The sequence below is a fragment of the Gadus chalcogrammus genome, chromosome 3, assembly GCF_026213295.1.
Source record: "Gadus chalcogrammus isolate NIFS_2021 chromosome 3, NIFS_Gcha_1.0, whole genome shotgun sequence".
NCBI lineage: Eukaryota > Metazoa > Chordata > Actinopteri > Gadiformes > Gadidae > Gadus > Gadus chalcogrammus.
The window spans coordinates 13,695,450-13,717,479 of NC_079414.1; the positions used below are offsets into that span (position 1 = coordinate 13,695,450).

At 47.3% G+C, this 22,030-nt stretch overlaps 1 protein-coding gene across 1 annotated transcript in view; it reads right to left on the reverse strand.

The window, feature by feature from the left end:
• LOC130379964 (alpha-1,6-mannosylglycoprotein 6-beta-N-acetylglucosaminyltransferase B) overlaps positions 1-22,030 on the reverse strand; it is a 140,613-nt gene that overhangs the window by 17,430 nt on the left and 101,153 nt on the right. The window contains exons 9-10 of the mRNA XM_056587127.1: positions 14,854-14,985; positions 2,479-2,612 (exon numbers count right to left, since the gene is read on the reverse strand). Coding sequence (XP_056443102.1) covers positions 2,479-2,612; positions 14,854-14,985 — 266 coding nt within the window. The remainder of the gene's footprint in view (positions 1-2,478; positions 2,613-14,853; positions 14,986-22,030) is intronic.

A 22,030-nucleotide genomic window follows, 5' to 3' on the forward strand; every position in this document is an offset into this window, starting at 1 on the left:
CCAATTCACTACTAAAGAGAAAAAACTTGAAGCACTGCAATCGAACAAAGTGCAGTGAGCTGGGAGGACATAAAGAAGTCGAGACGGTAGAAATAATTCACCTCCTGGATTGCAGCCCGCACATCAAAGCCACCAAACTTTGGTAGCTAGGCGCTTTCCCCCCCTCCCTTTTGATTTCATTAGATCATGGGGGCTGTGGCCCTCTGCATCTTCATCAAAGATACAGAAGATTCTTATTCTCTGTCTCATTTTCTCTGCTTTGTTCTCTCTCCTTTCCTTTCTCTTACCTCCATACTTTGAACGTTGAATAGATCATGGATTTAAATGAATGCTTGGAAATTGCATATGTTTTTGTTATGATTGTAACATATAATAGGAACCTTTGAATTAAACTTCTAAAGAAAAAATCAATTAGAAAACAGCAGGCTAGACAGTTTTCCAATCGGCCTCTTAACAACCCCACCAATCTACAGAGATGCATTTGAAAGGTTGTTAATACCTTACTTTATCGTGAATATTCTCTAAAAATGCATTTTCTCTTTGCTCACCTGGCAAATAAAACACCTTCTAATTTTAATTCAGATCTTTTTAACAACCCTGTCATCTAAAACATATGCACTGTCTGCATAAGAATAAAACACTCCTTTTCACTGAATGTTCCCAAATCCGGAGGTATGATTTGAGCAAAGTCACACTCCCACGGTTTCCTCACTAAGCATCAAGCCGGGCTGAACTCCAGAGCATGCTGGTGAGGTGGCTTTGTGGGGGGGGGGGGTGACGGTGGTGGGGGTGTGGTGTGTGGTGGAGGTGCTGGGGCTCCAGGAGATGCTGCACTTCACATTCTACTTCCTGGAGTGCTAATTGGAGGCGCGGCACCTCTGAGGGAAGTCAAGGAGGAGGAGGGGAGAGGGGGGGGGGGGGGGGGGTGATGAGCTGGAGCAGAGAGCCTGAGATGGGAGTGTATAGACACAAAGGCTCGAACGCCGGGGGGAAAAAACAGCCGACACAATGACGGCGAGCCATGAAACACTCACCTCTTTTCTTTGGCTCTAGGTTTAAAATAATCGCTTTAACACTTTTGTCCCCCTTCATATAGGATCAATACTCTTCCCCGACTTTGTTCTAGAAACAGGGAGTCACCTTCATCAATAAACATCGGCACGGCTTTCTTTTTCTTTCTTTAATGCAGGGAGTGTTTTCCGTTCCGACTTGTGGGGAGCGATCTCCGCGGCTCATTAGCGGCAGCAGCGGTGGCCCCTCAGAAGAACAAATGTTTGTTATTCGGCTCCGCTGAGCCACGGTGACGTGAATGACTAATGGCACATAATGACGTGCTAAGAACACAGTCAGCGCCACTGAACCCCCTTCCCTAGCACGGCCTCAGGTGAGGCTGGCCGGATGGAAGCCAAGGGGAATAGAAACCTGGAGAGAGGAGTAAAGGGGTGATGTGAGAGGCGGACCAGGGGGGCCAAACCTGAGAAAAAACGAAGCCTAAGTACTCATTGTAGACAGTTTTATACCTATTCTCCTTGTGCAGAGAGGCTGCTCCCTTCCCCTGTGGGATTGAATGGTGTTATGTTAATAAGTATGTTTGTGTATTGCCATAGTATTTAAGTGTTCTGATACCACCGTCATGTCACTCTCGGGACTTCTTGGAAGGGGCTGAAGGGGCTTTGTAAGCAATGTCAAAGCCATCCGTCAGCTATGAGTGAATGAAATGCGCAGCGAGAATATCCGTTTCTAGTTGACTGAACCTGCCTCTGGATGAGACTATTTTGATTTTAAACCGTTCCTGGCTCGTTTGCGACCAATCCAGGCCTTTGTTTCGTGATTGGTACAAGGAAACCATCTTGCCTGTTAAACACAGGCACGTGAAATTCAGCGAGCAGAGGAGGTCGTTTTTCGGCTTACTTCCGAAGGGACAACTCAAACTGCAAAGACGCCACGTCTGTACAATGCGAGTTCACCTTATGTTTTTTGTTCCACACTTACATCCCCTTGTGTTTATGAGTGCCTATAAAAGTATAAAAAGTCATGCAATATGCTTGACAAGCGGCCTGTATTTCTTCCCATGTTCATGTCTGACTTTGCCATCAAGAGGTGTCATATTATTATTCTGAACAAAACAGGAGGGTGTGAACCCAACTTGGACGGTGTTGCAGACTGGAGACCATCCTGGTCACTTGACCTCATATTCTGTGGTGCAACACGGATCAGTCTGGACCTCTTGCCCCCCACATCGATTTCATGGGGCGGGATTACGTGATTGACACGGTTCCATCATCAGCTATGGCCCAGTGCCTGATTGGCCCCGGTCACATCTCAGGAGATCAATGTGGGCTACGGGTCCAGACGGAACCGAAGGTGAGGTCATGTGATCAAGAGGGTCTCCAAGCTAGAGGGGCTGGGTCTCTACAGAACCTGGTCCTGGAGAGGACTAGAGGAGGGAACATGGTTATAGGGGGCTGGGTCTCTTACGGAACATGGTCATGTACTGGCGTGCGTTGAGGTTCCAGTAGCCCCAGTTGGTCCGATAGCCGTGCAGCGTGGCGTACTCCTCGTGGTTGTAGGCCGGCTCCGTCCCGAAGGTGTCGATCACCCGGATATGGCACCTGAGGAGGGACACACAGGACGCTGTGGGGTCATGTTTCCTCCACATCTGGGAGACTATTCAGCAGTGTCTTTCTGTCTCGTGTGTTGCTATTAATAATAGATCCTAATAAAAATGTTACATATATATTTTTTTTAATCATCTTTCTGGACGGGCTTTATGGTCTAGCTAGCACTATATTTTATCTGATTTTAACTTTTTTATGCGTGTCTGTGTTTACGTTTATAAAAAAACACTCGAAGGATCAATAACTCAATAACTCAATATGTAAGGGATAATGAATAGAACGCCGGTCATTATCGGGGAAGTAATCGTATTTTCCGATTAACTCTCATTATTCTCGGGTGAGGATGTTCTGTTCCGCGTTGAACATTGAGGTAAACGACGATGAGACCCACTGCAGGTACAGGCTCAGAACTCAATTACAGCCTCATGACTCTTTGTTCTGTCCAGCGCATCAGTCCTGGGTTGAGACACCATGACCAGACAACAGTAAACAAAAGGAAGTGCAAAAACCATTAAATACCAACGACGCTTAGTCTGACATTTCGACCCCCAAACAACGAGAAAATGCCATTGAACAGCTGAGTGCATACGGCAAAATATCAGCGAACAGCAAAGGTGAGAGGTGTCGCGTGGGAGGTGAGACGCGTTGAAATGTGAAAATAACAATACAGTGCAACACGGCCGTCCCCTTCCCGCGCTCTGACGCCAGAACAGGAGCACCTTCCTCACGCGCAATTAGGCCCTTTATATAAATACTGAAGATGCATACTATATGAGACCGGTTAAACAGAGGGTGCTAATTAGGAGTTGGTAAGACCTTTGCAGATTCTGATTGCCAAGTTTTCCTCATTATTCCGCTCTCCTTTTCCACCTTTGTCTCTTTTTCTCTCCGATGTCCGCTCTCATATACACACACACACACACACACACACGCGCATGCACACACACTCACACACGCGACAACACACACACACGCAAACATGCACACACACACTTGCACGTGCACACGCATGCACGCCCGCATGTACGCCCGTATACACGCAAACACACACATGCACACACACAAACACACACTCAAACAAACACAAGCGTCACCGCTGTGTCCTTGTCTGTGGGACAGATGTGTGAGGGTGCTCATTGTTGCCACAGAGCGAGCTCAGGGGATTAGCACAAGCATAGTCTGCCAAGTCAAAGGACTTCCCTTTGCCAGATAACCCTCCATGTGTGTGTGTGTGTGTGTGTGTGTCTGTGTGTATGTATGTGTGAGAATGTGTGTGTCTGTGTGCTTATGGATGTGCCTATGAGCGCTTGGGCACGTAAGAGTAGGTAGTCAGAGAAAGAGAGTGAGAGAGTCAGTTTGCTCATGCTCCTATCTCAGTTTCTGTATGAAATAAAAAGGAAACGGAAAAGGTACGGCAAATTGTAAGGCATAACGAGACAATGTCTCGCTTTGAGGTCTCTCAATTTCTCTCTCTATCTCTCTCCCTCTCTCTCTCTCTCTCTCTCTCTCTCTCTCTCTCTCTCTCTCTCTCTCTCTCTCTCTCTCTCTCCCTCCCTCTCTCTCCCTCTCTCTCTCTCGCTCTCTCTCTAAATATATATATAGGGAGATCAATAAATGGTCCATGAAGGAGAAAAAAAAAATAAGGAGAAAAGGAACATAGCCATTCAAGTACAGAACATTCATTTCCTCCGCCCCGTGCCAAATACTTCATTTCCATTATGCTCCACCAAGTGCTCCTCCGCTCCAATTCACCAGTTCCCCCCTCCCCCCTCTAACCACCCTCTACTCCAATGTCCTTTCAGAAGTGGTCTGAAGACCAGGCTTCCCTGCAGTCTGAGCACCATGCTCACTGCTGTAGCACACTGTGGTAACGCTCGCCTCCGCATCCACCGGCCACTCTGCTGCCTTCGGAGATGGACGAATAGGGTTATTGCCTGGATCTTGTGTGAACTGTGTAACCTATTCTGCCAATTAAAATTCACTGATTCCTATATTGTTGCATTAAGTTAGCCTTGTGAGATCGTCCATAAGTACAGTTGGTGTTGCGCAAAAGATATTCAAGCAGCAATAGATTTTCGCATATGGGCACGTCCTTGCGTTGTTCAAGGGCTCTTGCTAAATCCGGTTGGGAAGCATAAAAAAGCAAAAACTTCTTCTCCTCTAGAAATGGCCTTTAATGCGGATTTCTGTAAATCTTTTAACATCTTTATTCAGTGTCAGCGGATATAGCTATTTTTATTTGCTCCGCAGATTTCACTTTTCTTCGGCCCTGCCATTGTTTTTTTTAAAGACTGCACCGCCATGAACTGAAACCCCCACCAATGAGCGCTGAATGGTCCTATCATACCTCCTCCTCATACTGATTGGTCTTATCATACTTCCACTGGTGCTGATTGGTCCTGTCATACCTCCTCCTTGTGCTGACTGGTCTATCATACCTCCTCCTCGTGCTGATTGGTCCTATCATACCTCCTCCTCGTGCTGATTGGTCCTATCATACCTTTCACAGGCTCCAGGCCATAATGATGGACAGAGGGAAACAGAATGTAAGCTCAGACTCAGCACGGTCTCACTATGCTTGTGTTGAGTTGGTTTATATGTGTGGAGAAGGCATGTGGTCCATGCAATCTCGGATCCAAAAGTCCTACTCTGTTATAGCAGAACTTTTGGGTGGAGATAGTACAGTGCCAGACACAGTGCCAAAACATCAGCCTCCAGGTACATACGACGACAGACCCTTAGCTAGTGTCATGAGCAACCTCTGTGTTGTTCCAACGATGACACCGCTGTGTAAAGGGGTCTACTGTTCACACGGCCAAGTGCAAACCCCCCCCCCCCCCCCCCCCCCATCCCTAAAATATAAATCAGCAGATTTCAGGAAACTTTCGTTCAGGGCCCAGTGCGTACGGATAAGAAGCAGGAGTGGGAGGAGTGGTGGGGGAGCTGAATATCTATCAGATGGATCAGAGACGCAGGGTTAATCTGGGTTAAACGGCTGCTCAGTGGGGCTCAACACGCCTCAGCCCAGGGAGGAAAGGGACAGGGTTGTACCTTGTCGCCCGCTCACACTCTCCCCGTTGACGGCCCGGCTCGGAAAAATACGACACATTGAGGTAACCACTTTGTTCCGGCTGGACGGATTGTTCTTTCTATGGAATTGTTCTGCCTGTCGCAGACCGTAACTGTGAGATTTAAACCAGACTCCTCTTGTGTGGGTGTACAGAAGTTTTGCCCTAGTTTCAATTTTTTTTATATTGTTTTCGGAAAATGCTAATGAAGTTTGCTGCAATGTTTGTAAATCTGCTGAACACAAATGTTTAAAGAGTATTATAGCCAATTGGATTTGTTGGGGTTGTTTTTATCCTTTTTTATTGATATTTTTGCCAAAGACAGAAATACAATCACGACATCTTCTAAATGAGAGGCTTATCTGTCCAGTTTCTTTTTTCTCTTTTAATCATATCTTGTCGTTTTATTATTCTGACCAATCAGGAGGTATCTGTGACCAGTTTTAATGCCTGTTATCAAGACTTAATGACATTATCTCAAAGGTGTTATAGCGATAACTATGTTCTCATTCCCTGTGTCCACAGGATAATATAAAAAAAGCTGAATCATCATGTAACTGCACCATTTTTACAATAAGCTCCCTAAAACCTGTTTTCACACCTCTAGGAAAAATTGCGAGATCATGACTGTTTGATGTTATGAAAATGATGTTGAAGTAAATTTCTACAAAATTCCCTATTCGCACCTTGCCAGGCGGCTTGATTTGGAGATTCTATCCAATATACAGTATGCCTGGGGATACAACGAACAACAGTAGTTCCGACCAATCTGCAGCCTATGAGGAACTACCTGAACTCTGTGATAGGTGATAGACGGTGATAAGCAGAGGGTTCATCCAGTCACCTGCCAAGTACTTTTTAAAAGGGCCTGCCCTTTTCCAAACAGTTTCCAAGGACAACTTTCCAGATGGTTCTGTGTAACAGACCATCTGGCGTGCGGTGCCAGAAGGTTATAAAGCACTAGAAAGTCATACTTGAGTAAAAGTAAAGATATCTTATTTGAAAGTGACTCTGGAAAAAGTCATCCGTATGCAAATTATTATTAATTATTAACTATTTATAGGGGGAATGTTCTCAAGTTTCACAAATAGAATTTAACAAGCATATATATAGGAAAACATTTGCGGTAGCAAATGGGTGTTTGTCTTCGCTGTACATTACGGTCGTCAGGTTGGGATTTGTCCAGTAGATATTGGTTGGGCCATGTGGCCTTGAAGTGCTTCAACTCGTTTTATTTAGTAGAGAGTAGGCATACCGATGATGAGTGCACTGCAAATGTATTTGAGTAAAAGTACCATCTATTATTTCATGCACTGAGGTAAGAGTTAAAAAAATTAAATTCAGCAGAATTATAAAAACCCAAGTAATCGGCAAATGCTGGCCCGTCAGGGTAATGATATACTGATATACCCGTCATTTAGTAAAAAAAAGTATGCAAGGCAATTAAGGACAGAGGCTAACCTTTTATCTGTAATTCAGACTCTTAATAGACCATTAATTTAAGGCCTTAACACTTTTAACATTCAGCAGACAGAATAATAAACACGCGGCCCGAAACATGCATTAAGTTGATGGATTGCTAAATAAAAACGCTGTAAAAGGTTAGCTTTGTCATGAATTAGGGGCCGAGTTCTGCAGACTCCTGCATGGCTCCAGTGGGGTCCGGCAGACATCGCTAGTAGGAGTGCTTAGCACTCTTTGCTAGCCAGGCTAGCTTCACTTGGCTTATTTACTTGATGAATAGACATGTGTGCGTAGGGACCACCGCACAACAGGACGGTGGGCAGTGAGTAACAAGGCATAAATAATGAATGTGGACATTGGCAGAAACTTAAAGCAGGGGTAATTACAGAGACCTGATCCCAGAGCTCTGGGCTTGATTAACCATGCCTCTCAGCATGTAAGGCTAAAATAGCCCATTCCTTCCCGACGGGGCAAAAAAGAAGAGAGTATAAGTGAGAAAGGGGAGTTAAATGTCATTGCCCCCCCCTTAAACACCACATTCCCCCTCTGAGGGGGTTCGTTGGATAACTGGGTTGAGATAAATGGATGGTTTTTCTACAGGACTGTCTGCTTGGAGTTACATAATAGAGACAGGGCAGGGCACAAGACAAATAAAGTATCGTTCAGAAAGCCATGAGTCACACTGTCTACAGCCTGGCCTTCATCGCCCTGAATAACACCTTCATGAAAGGCAGACTCCCAGCTATAAGAACCATAAACACAAAGCCACGATATACTTTGCAGGGGTGTACATTTTAGTGAATGATGGATAAGCCTAACTTAAGTCGTATAAGTTGAATGAACCAAATAACAATTGAAGGGCTATACATCCATGAATGTCCTGGCTATATTACTGAATAATAGCATTGCCTACATGTCCAGGAACCACAGTAGGATCTAGCCCACCGTGGGTGGCGACTACAGAGACCAGGCCGCAGAGAGAAGCTGTGCTCGGCGAGCAACGGAACCACCTAGTAGAGTGTGTCATGTATGTGTGTTGGTTACGTGGGGTGTTTGTGTGTGTGTGTGTGTGTGTGCGTGTGTTTGAGAGAGAGAGAGCGAGAGAGAGAAAGTGAGAGAGAGAGAGAGAGAGAGAGAGAGCGATGGAGAGAGAGTGACAGAGGGAGAGAGAGACACCCACACTTGGAGAGAGAGAAGACGTGGGCAGTGAGAATCGGTGAAGCATTGCTCTCCAGACCACCAGTAAATCATTTCCCCCGCTCATAATTGGATTTAAAAAATACATGGAGCTCTCCTTTTATAGGTGTCGTTGGTCGGGCTCCAGGTATCAGCTCCAAGGCCTTCACTTCCATTCTTTACACCCCTCGTATTCTCCTTCCCTTCCTTTGTTGTGTTATCCTACATACACTCTCTCTATAATTGCAATTCCGTCCATCTGTCTTTCTCCCACTGTGTCCAAACCACATCCCTACTGATAAAAAGCATGCATACATGCGCGCACACAAACATATGCACGTATGCACAAAAACACACACGACGTCACGTCTGTGCCCTGAAATCCACATGCATGTTACACGCACATTACACAAACGTTACACACTTAACCTGCATGTTACACGGCTGTGGAAGCGTGTGTAAGGGGAGCTTTGGTGCATTGTGGATCTGAATGGGAATGATGATCCTGATATGAACATCAACACGTTGAGGTGCGCTTTTGAAGACGTTGGCGTGATGCCGCAGGAGCGGTTATGGTCCAGCGGCCCCCCAGCACACTCATGCACACGCACACACACACACACACGCACACGCACACGCACACGCACACGCACACGCACAGACACAGACACAGACACAGACACACACACACACACACACACACACACACACACACACACACACACACACACACACACACACACAGACACACACACACACACACACACACACACACACACACACACACACACACACACACACACACACACACACACACACACACACACACACACACACACACACTCAAACCAAGCCATCATCTAGCCTGTCAATCAGACTGGTTTATTCCTCTATCATTCTGTCCATCATAAGTGTATTTTCATCTGTGCAGCTGCAGGGAAAACAAACTAAATGTCAATATAGAGCTTTCACACATAGGCAAGATAGAAAGAATGACAGTTCCACAAATGTGTGGGAGTAAACGCCTACCAAAAAATGACATTGAATCGTATCCCATAATTTTATGCTTCAGTCCAACGCCTTGTAAAAACAGTTTTGTCAACATTGATTTTTATAACCCTGACCAAACTTTGTTGTTTGCGTCGAAATTTCGGGGTAGGGACCATTCAACCCAGCGTGAGCCACTTCTAACGGCCCCGGCCCCACCGAACGTGTGGCCTCGAGTCTGGCACTCGCCTCCCATTCACTCTGTATAGGAGGCATGCTGGGCGCGTGCTCGCGTGGGGTAAGGGAATCTTGGAAGGCTAGCGTGGGGGCGTGTGACAGCGCCGCATTGAAGAGGCAGGAAAGAGGTTCAACTTCAGCACAACTTCATGGCTCAGCTTTATGCAAATGAGTGCGTCCTGCAGCGCTCGTTCGGCCGCGCGATTGAACAATCGACTTTCAGCGAGTACTGGTGGACCGTACGGACTCGTGGTGGAATCTCATTTCCTGGTTTTAGCACTTCCATCGACAAAGAGGTAAACTCCCACAAGCAGCCACTAGAGAGTGCGGGGGGCTGCCAAGCGTTGCCACGATCGAGGCCACGCGTTTGGGGCTGAGCCGTAGGCTCACTCTATTTTGAAAGTAAGCTTCAGTCAGTAACACTCCGGGCTGTGTTCGTGAATACCCAGTCTTACGTGGGATTACGTCACATCATGTCACCAAGACAGGCTCAATTGGTTTCATGTTGGGCTTGTCCAAAAAGTGAACCGAACACTTGTTTTGTCTCATTGTTTGACACAATTATGTGATGTCTGTGAGATATATATTTACATGTATGTATATATGTATACCTAATCTCAGTGACGTTTCCGATTATGAGCTCCCTGTCTCCACACTGGTTCAAGATTAGCTTCCATCCTGCCTGAATCTCGTGACTGGGATGGCCTACTTTACAAGTTGCTCTGCCTTTGTAGTGATGCCCAAAGCAATTTGTAGGCTCTGAGCACATTTCTATAAAGACATGAAAAAATGAACAAAAAGACAAATGCGAGTACAGAGCATCGCTTCTCCGCTGGCGTCTAATTTGGTCCTCTCCTGTCAGCTTCAATGCTGTTAGTTTTTTCTCCTTCTTTCACTCACTCTTTCTTCTCTGCAGTTGTCCCCTTATTCCCCACCCCCAAGCGTTTGAATTGATCGAAATTCTCAGAATTCTGATCAATAATAGTAAGCTCCTTACAAAAGTCTTGATTGAGGCTCATCACTGCGTGTATATTGTGTGTGGGTGCGTGCGTGCATGCGTGCGTGTTTGTGTACGTGTGTGCCCGCACATTTGTGTAAGTGTGCATGCGTGTTTGCACACGTGTGTGTCCACGAATACCGTGAATTCCGTTTTGGAAGGGAATGCGGGACACATCACATGGTACCCACACATCTGTTTATTTGTGTGTGTGTGTGTGTGTGTGTGTGTGTGTGTGTGTGTGTGTTCATTTGTGTGTCTATAGCTCGCTGCATTCTCCCTTGTTCTTTGTTCACAGTAGTTGATAGTTGAATTCTGTACAGTAGTTTATATTGTGGTAACCCGCTCCTTGAATTAGCCAGGTTACCGGTACAAACTACGCGTTTGTAGAAGGTTAGAGCCATTCCAGGCATTTATTATACAATCAAATCACAGAACCAGGGTTCTCACGGTCTCTAGGGCCTCCGTGGGCCTCTAGGCTCCCTTGCTGCCATGAGCCCTTCCTTCCTGCACCCGACCCCTGCTGTGCTGGGCTGGTCCTCCTTTTAACATGGCTCCCGTGCTTTCGCCCAGGTGTCCCCCAATCACCCTGATTGGGGTGCCGAAAGGGCTGCTCTCTCTCGCCGGCTGGTGGGTGGGGGTGGTACACCCCGTCCTCCACGGTACCCCGGGCCCGTCCAGGCCGAGGACCACGTGGCGGGATGCCACACTCCTCCACCCTTTGTCCAAGCCCCAGGTAGTGGAGGGACCCGCCCAGGATGGTATCTCGCCGGGGCCGGGTGTCTCCTGCGTCGCCGGCTGCGTCGTCTCCGGCAGCGTCGTCTCCGGCAGCGTCGTCTCCGGCAGCGTCGTCTCCGGCAGCGTCGTCTCCGGCAGCGTCGTCTCCGGCAGCGTCGTCTCCGGCTACCTCGTCTCCGGCTACCTCGTCTCCGGCTACCTCGTCTCCGGCTACCTCGTCTCCGGCTACCTCGTCTCCGGCTACCTCGTCTCCGGCTGCCTCGTCTCCGGCTGCCTCGTCTCCCGCCGCTTCGTCTCCCGCTGCGCGGGCGGCAGCTGCCTCTCCTGCCGCGGCGGCGACCGCATCTCTCCCGCCCCGGGATTCTCGTGCCGGGGTCCAAAGCCGGCGAAATATCGGGCAGTCCCTCCCAATCAGGAGCGGCACGGGGAGGTTGGTTACAATCCCCGCCCGAGCCGTGAACACCCCGTGCGGGGTCCGGATGACGACGTGGCATGTCTCGTAGGTCCGGGTCCCCCCGTGCACACAGGCCACCTCCATGGGCTCCCCCGCCTTCCCACCCGCCAAGACGGGGCGAAGGAGGGTAACCACGCTGCCCGTGTCCAGAAGGGCCTGCGTGTCTCTGCTCATCACCCGCACCGGTACCGTCGGGCTCCCGGACATCCCCTGCGCCAAGCAGGTCGCCAGCATGCAGGGCCGACCCGTCCCCACGTCCGCGTAGGCCGGCGGTGCCGGCGCGTCCCGGTCTCGCGCTGCGGCCTCGTCTCGCGCTGCGGCGGCGGCGGCGTCCCTTGCGCCGGCGGCGGCGGCGTCCCTTGCGCCGGCGTCCCTTGCGCCGGCGTCCCTTGCGCCGGCGGCGGCGGCGGCGTCCCTTTCGGCGGCGGCAGCGTCTCTTGCGGCAGCGGCGACGTCTCTTGCGGCAGCGGCGACGTCTCTTGCGGCAGCAGCAACGTCTCTGGCGGCGGCGGCGACGTCCCTTGCGGCTGCGGCAGCGTCCCTTGCGGCTGCGGCAGCGTCCCTTGCGGCCGCGGCGTCTCTTGCGGCGGCGGCGTCTGTACCGGGGAGCCATAGTGGGACCTTCATGGTGCCTGCATTCTCCACCAGGTGTGGTAACCCGCTCCTTGAATTAGCCAGGTTACCGGTACAAACTACGCGTTTGTAGAAGGTTAGAGCCATTCCAGGCATTTATTATACAATCAAATCACAGAACCAGGGTTCTCACGGTCTCTAGGGCCTCCGTGGGCCTCTAGGCTCCCTTGCTGCCATGAGCCCTTCCTTCCTGCACCCGACCCCTGCTGTGCTGGGCTGGTCCTCCTTTTAACATGGCTCCCGTGCTTTCGCCCAGGTGTCCCCCAATCACCCTGATTGGGGTGCCGAAAGGGCTGCTCTCTCTCGCCGGCTGGTGGGTGGGGGTGGTACACCCCGTCCTCCACGGTACCCCGGGCCCGTCCAGGCCGAGGACCACGTGGCGGGATGCCACAATATATATGTGTCTGTGAGGAAGCGTGTGTCTATGTGAGGCACACGTTTGTCTGTGAATTTGTTTGAAGCTCCAGCTCAGGGAGATGAGCTCAGAGTGTTCCAACTCGACAGGGAGAGCAGAGACATTCATAGGGGGTAACAGGCTTTTCACTGGCATCCAATGACTTTACAAGTTCTGTGCTCCCAGGGACTAGGGCAGCAACAGTCAAACACACAGGCACAAACACACACGGGTATTACCCAGTGATCACCTAACCTGTGTCACATCTGTCCCCTTCCTTCTCTGAAACATCTCAAAGCGAGGGCTTGATCTGTGAGCTATCTGTACGCTCACACACTGTCATAAACAACCTGGTGGATTCATTGCCTTGTATAGTATGTTGTCTTTATAAGTAAAATTCAATATATTAAACATCTCTTGTTAAAAAACACACTCTCAACATCGCCAGGAACTGAGCCAGATGAGCCAGATATCCTGGGTACGCTACATTGACACACGGATGGATTAAAGTCACATCCAACATTGTGTCCATCCCTGCACTCTCCTCAGAGGAACATGTATGTAGAAGGTCAAGAGCTCATGCCAGGGGAGTCCACCTTCTGCACAAGGCAGCTCAGCTCTGCCTACACAGCCCTGACCCAGGCTGTGTGTAGGGACCTGTGTGCTTGAGATGAACATTAACTTGAAGAGTGGTTCAGTGGTTCAGACAAGGCTGCCCACAGATTTTTTTATTGAATACTCTATAGTTACAACACCTCCGCTGCGGGCGCTTTGAGGATAACACATCTGGAATGATGCGGTGAGGCACGGTTTAAACTGTGCCGACCTAGGCTGTCTGACGATGTGGATTTTGCCAAACACCCAGGGGCTACTGCTATGTTTTTAAAGATTGTGAACCGCTGTGTTTCTATTTTCACTGAGAGGGAGATCGTTGACGCTGCTCCCCGGCTACTTGGCGGGGATCCAGCATATTTTTACGGGTCGTCAGGAGTTTGTATCTGGTAGCGGGGAAATGCATCGGCTGTGAAATGCTTGTAACAGGTTTGAGGCTCTGCTAGTGTTTAGAATCTTAAAAAAAATGGCAGAAAACTGAAGTCAACGGAATTCTCTGAAATCCTGTATTTCTGTTTTCTCAGTTACCCTCATTGGAGTTTGCGTTTGGGCTACGGTATCCTCCAATTAACAAACGGCTTTAACACTCTCCCTGGTTTAGTTTCTATTGTGTTGAAATGGATTACATTGCTGAGACATAAGAGGGAGATCAGTGAATCCGGGGCAGGGGTTGATGAGCAAGGGGCTGATCACACACAGCCGCAGCAGCAGCGTCGCGGCAGACACGGACGCCTCAGAGACGCCTTGGATGGCGCACTTTTTGCACGCCCTTCCAGGGGGTCTCTGAGGTGTTGCCGTCTGCTGGCAGGGCGCTGTGTGCAAAGCTCTCGGAGAGCATGTCCAATGGGCCAAAGTGCGCCTTTTAAACTGTTTTAACGGTCCAATGGACCCCACGAGACACTAAGCTCTTTCGATCGCTTTAACTGTATTATTTATTATAATTAAGGAATGATCGTTAGTATTTATTATTCACTGTATCCCTACACTGCCAAAATCATCTTCACATTTTGATAGACCTTTGGCAGCGTCTTGTCCTTCGTTGCCCAGTGGCACTACGACACGCCCAGTTAAGCTGAGGCAGAACATATTTTTTGTTTTATATGCGGTGAAGAAACACCAGAGAGAGCTCAACATAGGTACTCTTGTGCCATAAACGAAAGTTATGTTAAAGTGGCTTCGAATTTTTGAAAAGGTCATGTTCCCTAAGTTTGCAGCTAGTTCCCTCACTCAATCACTCACTCCCTCACTTAATCCCTCACTCACTCCCTCATTCACTCACTCACTCCCTCACTCTCTCCCGCCCTCACCCACTCACTCCCTCACTCTCTCCTGCCCTCACTCACTCACTCCCTCCCTCACTCACTCCCTCACTCACTCATTCCCTCACTCACTCCCTCATTCACTCTGTCACTCACTCCCTCCCTCACTCCCTCCCTCACTCACTCCCTTACTGGACATCTCATGCGTGAACATACTTGTGTTTCTTCAGCGACAGCCCCATGTGCTGCTTCATCTGCTGGAGGCCATGGTAGTCTGTGTAGATGAGGTCAAAGGGCAAGGGGCCAGTGAGCGGGCAACTTCCTCTTCCTGGGGGAACGCCTAGGAACCTGCAATAGTCACGCGCACACACACACACAAGCACACGCGCACACACAAGCAGAGCAACAAATTTACTATTTTGTTACATTTTGTTACAACATATATTATTTATTTTGATTCATAACAATTAAAAAACGGGTCATTAATTATGCATGTCAACTGAGCCTATTGTTAATATGTGGCCTTGTATTTTTGTCTTCCCCAATCTTTGGGGGTTTGATAAAAAGTCTATATTTTAGTACACTTCTTGAAAGCAAACTATCTGAATAAATAGAGCATAACCATGGAAAGATACAGGCGGGATTCCCCGAGCATCTTCAAAGAGTCCATAATCTGTGTATGTGTAATATCAAGGTCTAATCATAAAGGTTTTATTTGCGAAAATGCCAAAATTATTTATTCGTCAGAAATTGCAACAACAAAATGAACAATAAAACTGAAGAAGAGGTTAAATCAATTAAATAAATAACTCAAATTTAAAACATTTTAGATGATTAAAAGAAGAAATTATGGCGTGAGGAAAACTGGGATGAAGGTGTTAATTTATGGCTAGTGATTGAGGATTTAATGATAATAATGAACAATGGTTATGATTGCATTTGCTAATAAGCTACAGGTCCGGACCATCCTTCGACGGTACCGTAGTCTGGAAACACTCTAATGGAGGTTGTGTGTGGCTGTAAAAATGTGCATGTCCTCCGCTATATGTGCACTCGTGGATCTAACCCATAACTGTGTCTGTATAAACATATTGGCAGACAATATTATTGTGATGAGTGTTCGGAGGCTGCCTAGATCCATGTCTTGTCTAAGTGCTGGGAGCTGAGTAGCGATATATAATGGACTTGACATTAATGGTGATGGCTCAAGAGCCTCGTGTTACCATGGCCACTGATGTGCTACTGGACATCTGACCCGTGAGTGGTCTGCCAGCGTTTACTTTGGCCCTTCCGAGGCAAACGGCCCCAAGGATAAGGGCGGCGCAGACGCGGTTTGAAACCCAAGTGTATTTTGTCTCCTTGTTGTGATTTTCCAACGAGTGGCTTTTTGATCGAAGTACGTTTTGACAGCCTTGTACAAGCCAAACTAATACAAGAGCAGGCACAGGCCCTGCATAGAGAAATAAGCCATGATAAAAGGTTTGGATGACGAATGATTTTACACGATAAGGATAATTAAAGGACAATACCAGCCTGGGTGATCAAACCATCATTACGGTGTTTCCTGGCTTCATTAAAAACATCTGTTACTAATATAATTAGTCAAAAACACTTGCTTGTTCAAATTCTGCCTGAGAGCAAATGTAAACAGTGGCAATAGAGCACTTAAAACTGATCAACTCTCATTGATTCCAAGAGCAAAGTCCTTTAATGCGATGGTGCGTGTGGGCAAAGTAGGTCATTTGAATCAATTACAACAGCAACAGATGTTTATTTGCAAGGGACTGATGATCCAGACTGTTATTGTCCCTTAAAGGAGCATTTCACCGGTGGAGGCATGAATATGTATTGAAATTGGGTCCTATATGTAGTCGAATAATAAAATACAATTCTAATTTGGTGCCGTCTTGACAGAGAAAAGGCAGAAAGTGACTTTTTGGCGCTTGTGGATTGAAGACAACGACTCCCACCATGCACCACGATGCACAGCTTCGCTGGCCACTCCCGCTGATCTAGATCTCCGCCTATCGGACACCTCGCTGTTCCATCTACCAAGCTGATACCGCAAGACGGCTTGAAAATCATTTCACACAACATTTCTAGTGAAGATCCAGTACCTTCCGCCATTGTACTTCAGTTTTATCAACAGCCTCTGTTAGCTTAGCTTCAGACGCTGTGGATGTTAGTTTCTGCTGGTGTAGTCCCACCCACTGGCACTGCTCTAATAGGTCTGTAGCGTCAGTGGGGGGTGGGACTAGTGCTTGTAGTCTTACGAGAATCCTCCCCTCTTACATTTCCTATTTACTTCTACACAAAAATCGTCATATTGCGTCATCTTAAACAGGAAGGGTTGGAGATCGATACGGATCTCTCCAGTCTCTCCAGAAAATAAGGGAATGATGCACGACCATTCAAAAATATGAGTGGGTTTCTAACGATACAAAGCTTAATGGAAATGGGTGAAGTTTCCCTTTAAGAGGACGCAAGAACTGAAGTGAACACTGTGAAAAATTGACATGAACAAATGAATAAATGATCATTGAAGTGTGTGCATGCTTGTGTAACTCACTAGTTCCTATAAAGTGTGTTAACCTGTGTCTCATGAATCATTTAAGCATGCACATCAGCACGTTTCAAAGAATTTCCTGCTTGATTTCACACGTCCGACCTTGTACACATGAAGACCAGTTGAAGTATGCACTTTGCCTTAGACTTGCATATTTCTTACAAGTCCATTGCCCATTAATAGCATTACCGGACTATGCCCTTTCCCATGAATAACATCTCTCTTAATCACAGGGAACGGGAGCCAGATTAGAAGCGGCCATTCACCCATGTGTGCAAGAGTTAGTGTCTTAGCTTTTCCACAGCAATTTAAAGTTTTTGGAAGAAAGTAATAACGTAATATTATATAAACGTCACCTACAATTTGAAAGTGACCTTTCGAGACGGACCAGATGCCAACGGGGGGAATAGAAAAATATGAAAAGGAACATGGCGGAAAATGTGGGTATTTCTAACCCAGGGGTCTTTGGCATACAAATATGACTCACAGTTTCAGCCCCATAAACGGAGCAGATTCTGTTCTTTTCAAATGGGCATAAAGGGACCTTCCTGCCTGTACTCCTCTGGTGAGCTGCAACCCCTTTCAATGTGAGCACAGCGAATGCATCAGAGCCACATTCCATGAGTGCGTTCCGCCCGCACTTCCAAGGCCGGCAACATAAAGGAACACAGGCTGCCTTCAGGGGTGGGGGGGGTGTGAAGCTGTACAAGATTAGAGTTAATGGCAGACAAGGTCAATTGTTCGGTGGAAGGCACAGAGAGAGAGACGGTGCAATTGGAAGAGAGAAAGAAAAAGAGAGGCAGAGAGCGAGAGAGAGAGACAGAGCATACTATTTCTCTTTGGTTGCTAATTAATTTACCCATACCAGCTTGCATTGCATTAATTTGCATTTCTATGATGATAATATTAAGTGTTGATATCCAAACCAACAAAGTACGAAGTAAAACATAGAAAACTAATAGAAAGTACGTAGGAGAGTGAAAGACAGAGCGGGCCCTGAATAGTAATTATCTTGTGTGTGCCCAGCATTAAGTAGACGTTGTCACATCTCAGCTGTTTCTACCTGTGTGTGTGTGGGACACACTATATTTCCATCTCCTGCAAGTACTACCCCCCACTCAATCGGCTGTTCAAACTCTGATGGGTCTCTCCGTATGCTAACCGCTTTTACTCTCCATCATGTTTATCCGTGCACGTGTGCTTGTTTGGATCCGTAATACTACCAGAGATAATTTGAAGACAAAAGAGATTAGATCGCTTAAATCCAAACAGACGTGTTGATGAGAGCACGAGAGGAAATCAAACACAGTCTCCTTCACCGCTTCCTTGGTGCCACAGCTGCACGGAGAGTAGAAGGGTGGAGAGGATGGGCTCAGGACCCCGGACAGCTCCCTATTCAGAGGCGGGCTGGTGGTCTGCCTCAAATCTCGTTCCTCGTGCTCCAACCCAGGCCTGATCACATGGAGAACCAGCAGTATCCTGATAAAGGATCAATGTGGAACCGGGACCGATTGGAACCGCGCCTCCGCTTCAGAGGCATTCAACACCAACATCGACCGTGGAACATCTGACCAATCACAACCTTCGGATTTCGTAACCAAGCACCGGGCCGATAATGCTATCCTGAACATCACGCGGCTAAGGGTGGGCTGCTGTCTACTCAGAAGTGCCTTCATCATAATGACTTTTTACATGCACTATCTCCTGCTGCCTTTTCATGCAGGGTATCACCTTATCCCACTGACTTCCAACACTGCGTACGTGAGGTTTCTCGGGTGTGTTGGTAATCTCATATTCTCACCTTCCAGGATTCATATACCACTGATTTTCTGCATGGAAACGCGAATTCGCATGTTCGAGGTAATTCTCTGTGATTTATTGATCCCGCCCGGGGTGTTCATTGCTGTCTGTGTGTGGGGCCTGTACTTCTGCCATGCAGGTTAAACACAGTGTGTTCTGTTCCAGCCTTCATTTCCTTTCTTCAATCACTGAATAAATTGGGTTTCTTTCTGTTCGTTAAAAGAAAAAGTATATTTGCAACCCTTTCTTTGCCTCGAGTCGTCATAATGCCCTCATCACTCACAGACACGCACACACTCACACACAGACAGACACACGCACACACTTGCACGCACACACACACACACCTATTAAGTGTGCTGAAAAGCTGTATTAAATTAATGACATCTACTGTGAGGAATGCCAGCCCTAATATAATATGCATCATCACTCTTTTCCATTAGACTTCTGCAGAGCCATGTTTGCTCACAGATGGCTATCTGTCTCCCTCATCAGTGGTGTGTCTTGGGGGGGGGGGGAGGGGGGGGGGATTTGATGAAGGCCAGGATTTAGATAATTGGCTCACTGCCAATCTCATTGGTCTCGGTATCGCCAATGTTAATGGCCATTCGGGGCAGGAGGGTGGACTTTAGGAAAAGAGAAAAAAGGAAGGGTAGTTTAAAAGGGAAATGGAATTGGAAAAATGGAGAGAGGGAGAAATGGAGAGGCCTCACGGTTGCCATTAGCAATTCATGGAAACCGTGAGGCAGCGTGAATGAGTGCTCTGCTTTCCGAAAAGGAGTCTTATTTCCTTCTCTTGCCTAGCAGAAGAAGATTAAAGACATAACTATAAATAATGCCTTTTCCCTATTCTATCGAAGCAACCTGCCCTTTTCACCTGTGTTAAAAGCACTGATGAAACCCATTTGTTTATGAACTGGCCGATGCTGCTTTAAATATTTTGTATATTTACATGAAGCTTAACGGATCTAAGACAGTTTTCCTAATCCGTCTCAAAAGACATTGTTTACTTTAGAAATACGAGTACGGTGTAAATCAGTTATCACTTCCAATCTTTTTGGGAACCTTTCCCTCTCATATCCGGCCCTTGAGAACTGCCTATTCAGAAAGTTTCATTCCCGTTTAATACATATTTGTCGTTGCCAAACAAATCTGCCCTGACAAGTGCATACAATTTTATGAGAACTATTAAAATATTCATACACAGGGGTAAAACACACAACCATGTCCTTGTGTTACATGAATTGGTTGCCATTCAGCCCGAAAGTATCTTCGGATGCTTGAGCCAAACTGCAGGAGACTGCACAGCGCCTCGGCCAAAAAAACTGAAAGTGCAAGGGGGCGGAGAAGCGCAGGATCTCCGGTTTTGTTACAAAGATATTCGGACGGACTCGTAGAGAAACTCATTCCAGCGTAGGCAAGATGAAGGCTTGAAAAAAGACGATATCAACAGATCTATTTCTACAGTGGCCAGTCTACTACACGGGTTGGATTTTAAAATCCAACCCGTGCAGTAGTTTCAAATCAATAATTTTGGATTTGAGAAAACATTTACAGGGCCCTTTGTCTAAGGACGTTGGTGTTTCCGGGCACCTATACGGCTGCGGGAAGGGTTTAGTGTTGTGTGCACTCTGGATCTCTATTTAATGAGACCTCCAACAGGATGAGCTGCGGCAGCACTGCGAGGGAAATCGCTGTGGAAGAGCCTTGCAATCAGTGCAAAGCCCCCCATGCCCCATCGCTTATCCCAACAGGTCCCGTTTACACCTCTGAAGCCACGTCGTAGTCTGGTTTCGTGTCCGACTTTGAACAAGTCGTGATTTGTTTATTTTATTCATTGAAAGCTCGAGGCTCTGCAGCATAGTGGACAGAAAAAATAACCCTTCCCATCCAATCAATGGTCACCAGTAGCACGTTCGAAGAAGTTCTGCTGAGCAGGTTGTTTCCGGTCTACACCCGTTCTGTGTGACATGCGCCGGCAGATCCCTGTCCCAAGGAACACGATGGGGTAGAAATAAATCAGAACCGAAAGGAGGAGCTTGTCTGCCCTCAGCCTTTCGATGTTTATCTAAGGTCTGATTTGTGAAACAAGCCTGACAGTGGATGATAGAGTTGTGCTGTTCAACAGACTTTTCAAACCAGGTCACTACCCCTGCACTGGTTTATAAGAGGAGAAGATCCATCATTTTTGTATGAGCAACACCTATTTTTGTCCTACAATACCACCTCTGTGAAATGGGTCTAAAGATCCCGCTGCACGATCTCCTTAAGAAGCACGTCATTAAAGAGCAATACAAAAACATTAAGTAATCCCAAAGCATTACATTATATATTAGGGGACCTAGCTAGGAGAATACATTTAGTCACGGATGAGTTCGTAAAGCAGGAGTGGATTCTGAAGAACGACGTAAGACTACCGTCTAGCTGAGAGCAGAGCTGTCATGTTCATGGAGTTGTAAACTGGTATTACAGAAGATATAGTAGTGCCAACGTGAGGTAAAAATGAAGGATGGGAGGTAGACTCCGGGGCTTATTCTTCAAACCCACGTCTGAATAACTTCATCTTTTAAACTACGCAACAAACAACCACAGTCACACACGACACACTCAATCTCGCACGCTAATCCACTCCCCATCTAGTCTGAGATGTCTCCATCTTGTTGTGATTGCAAACAGGTTTCTGACTTTGATAAATGTGCTTATTGCGCGAAACACGCGTGTCTATGGTGTGCGTGTGTGTGCTTTTCCCAAGAGAGATAACACTCTCCTATACACAACACACATAAGCATGCTTACACAGATGCAAATTTATGTTTCCATGGTAGATACTCTCTCAAACACACACAGACACACACGCACACACACACAAAAACACACACACACACACACACACACACACACACACACACACACACACACACACACACACACACACACACACACACACACACACACACACACACACACACACACACACACACAGGTATGGCAGGGAGTCGAAAGGCACTAGTTACCCACAGAGTCAAG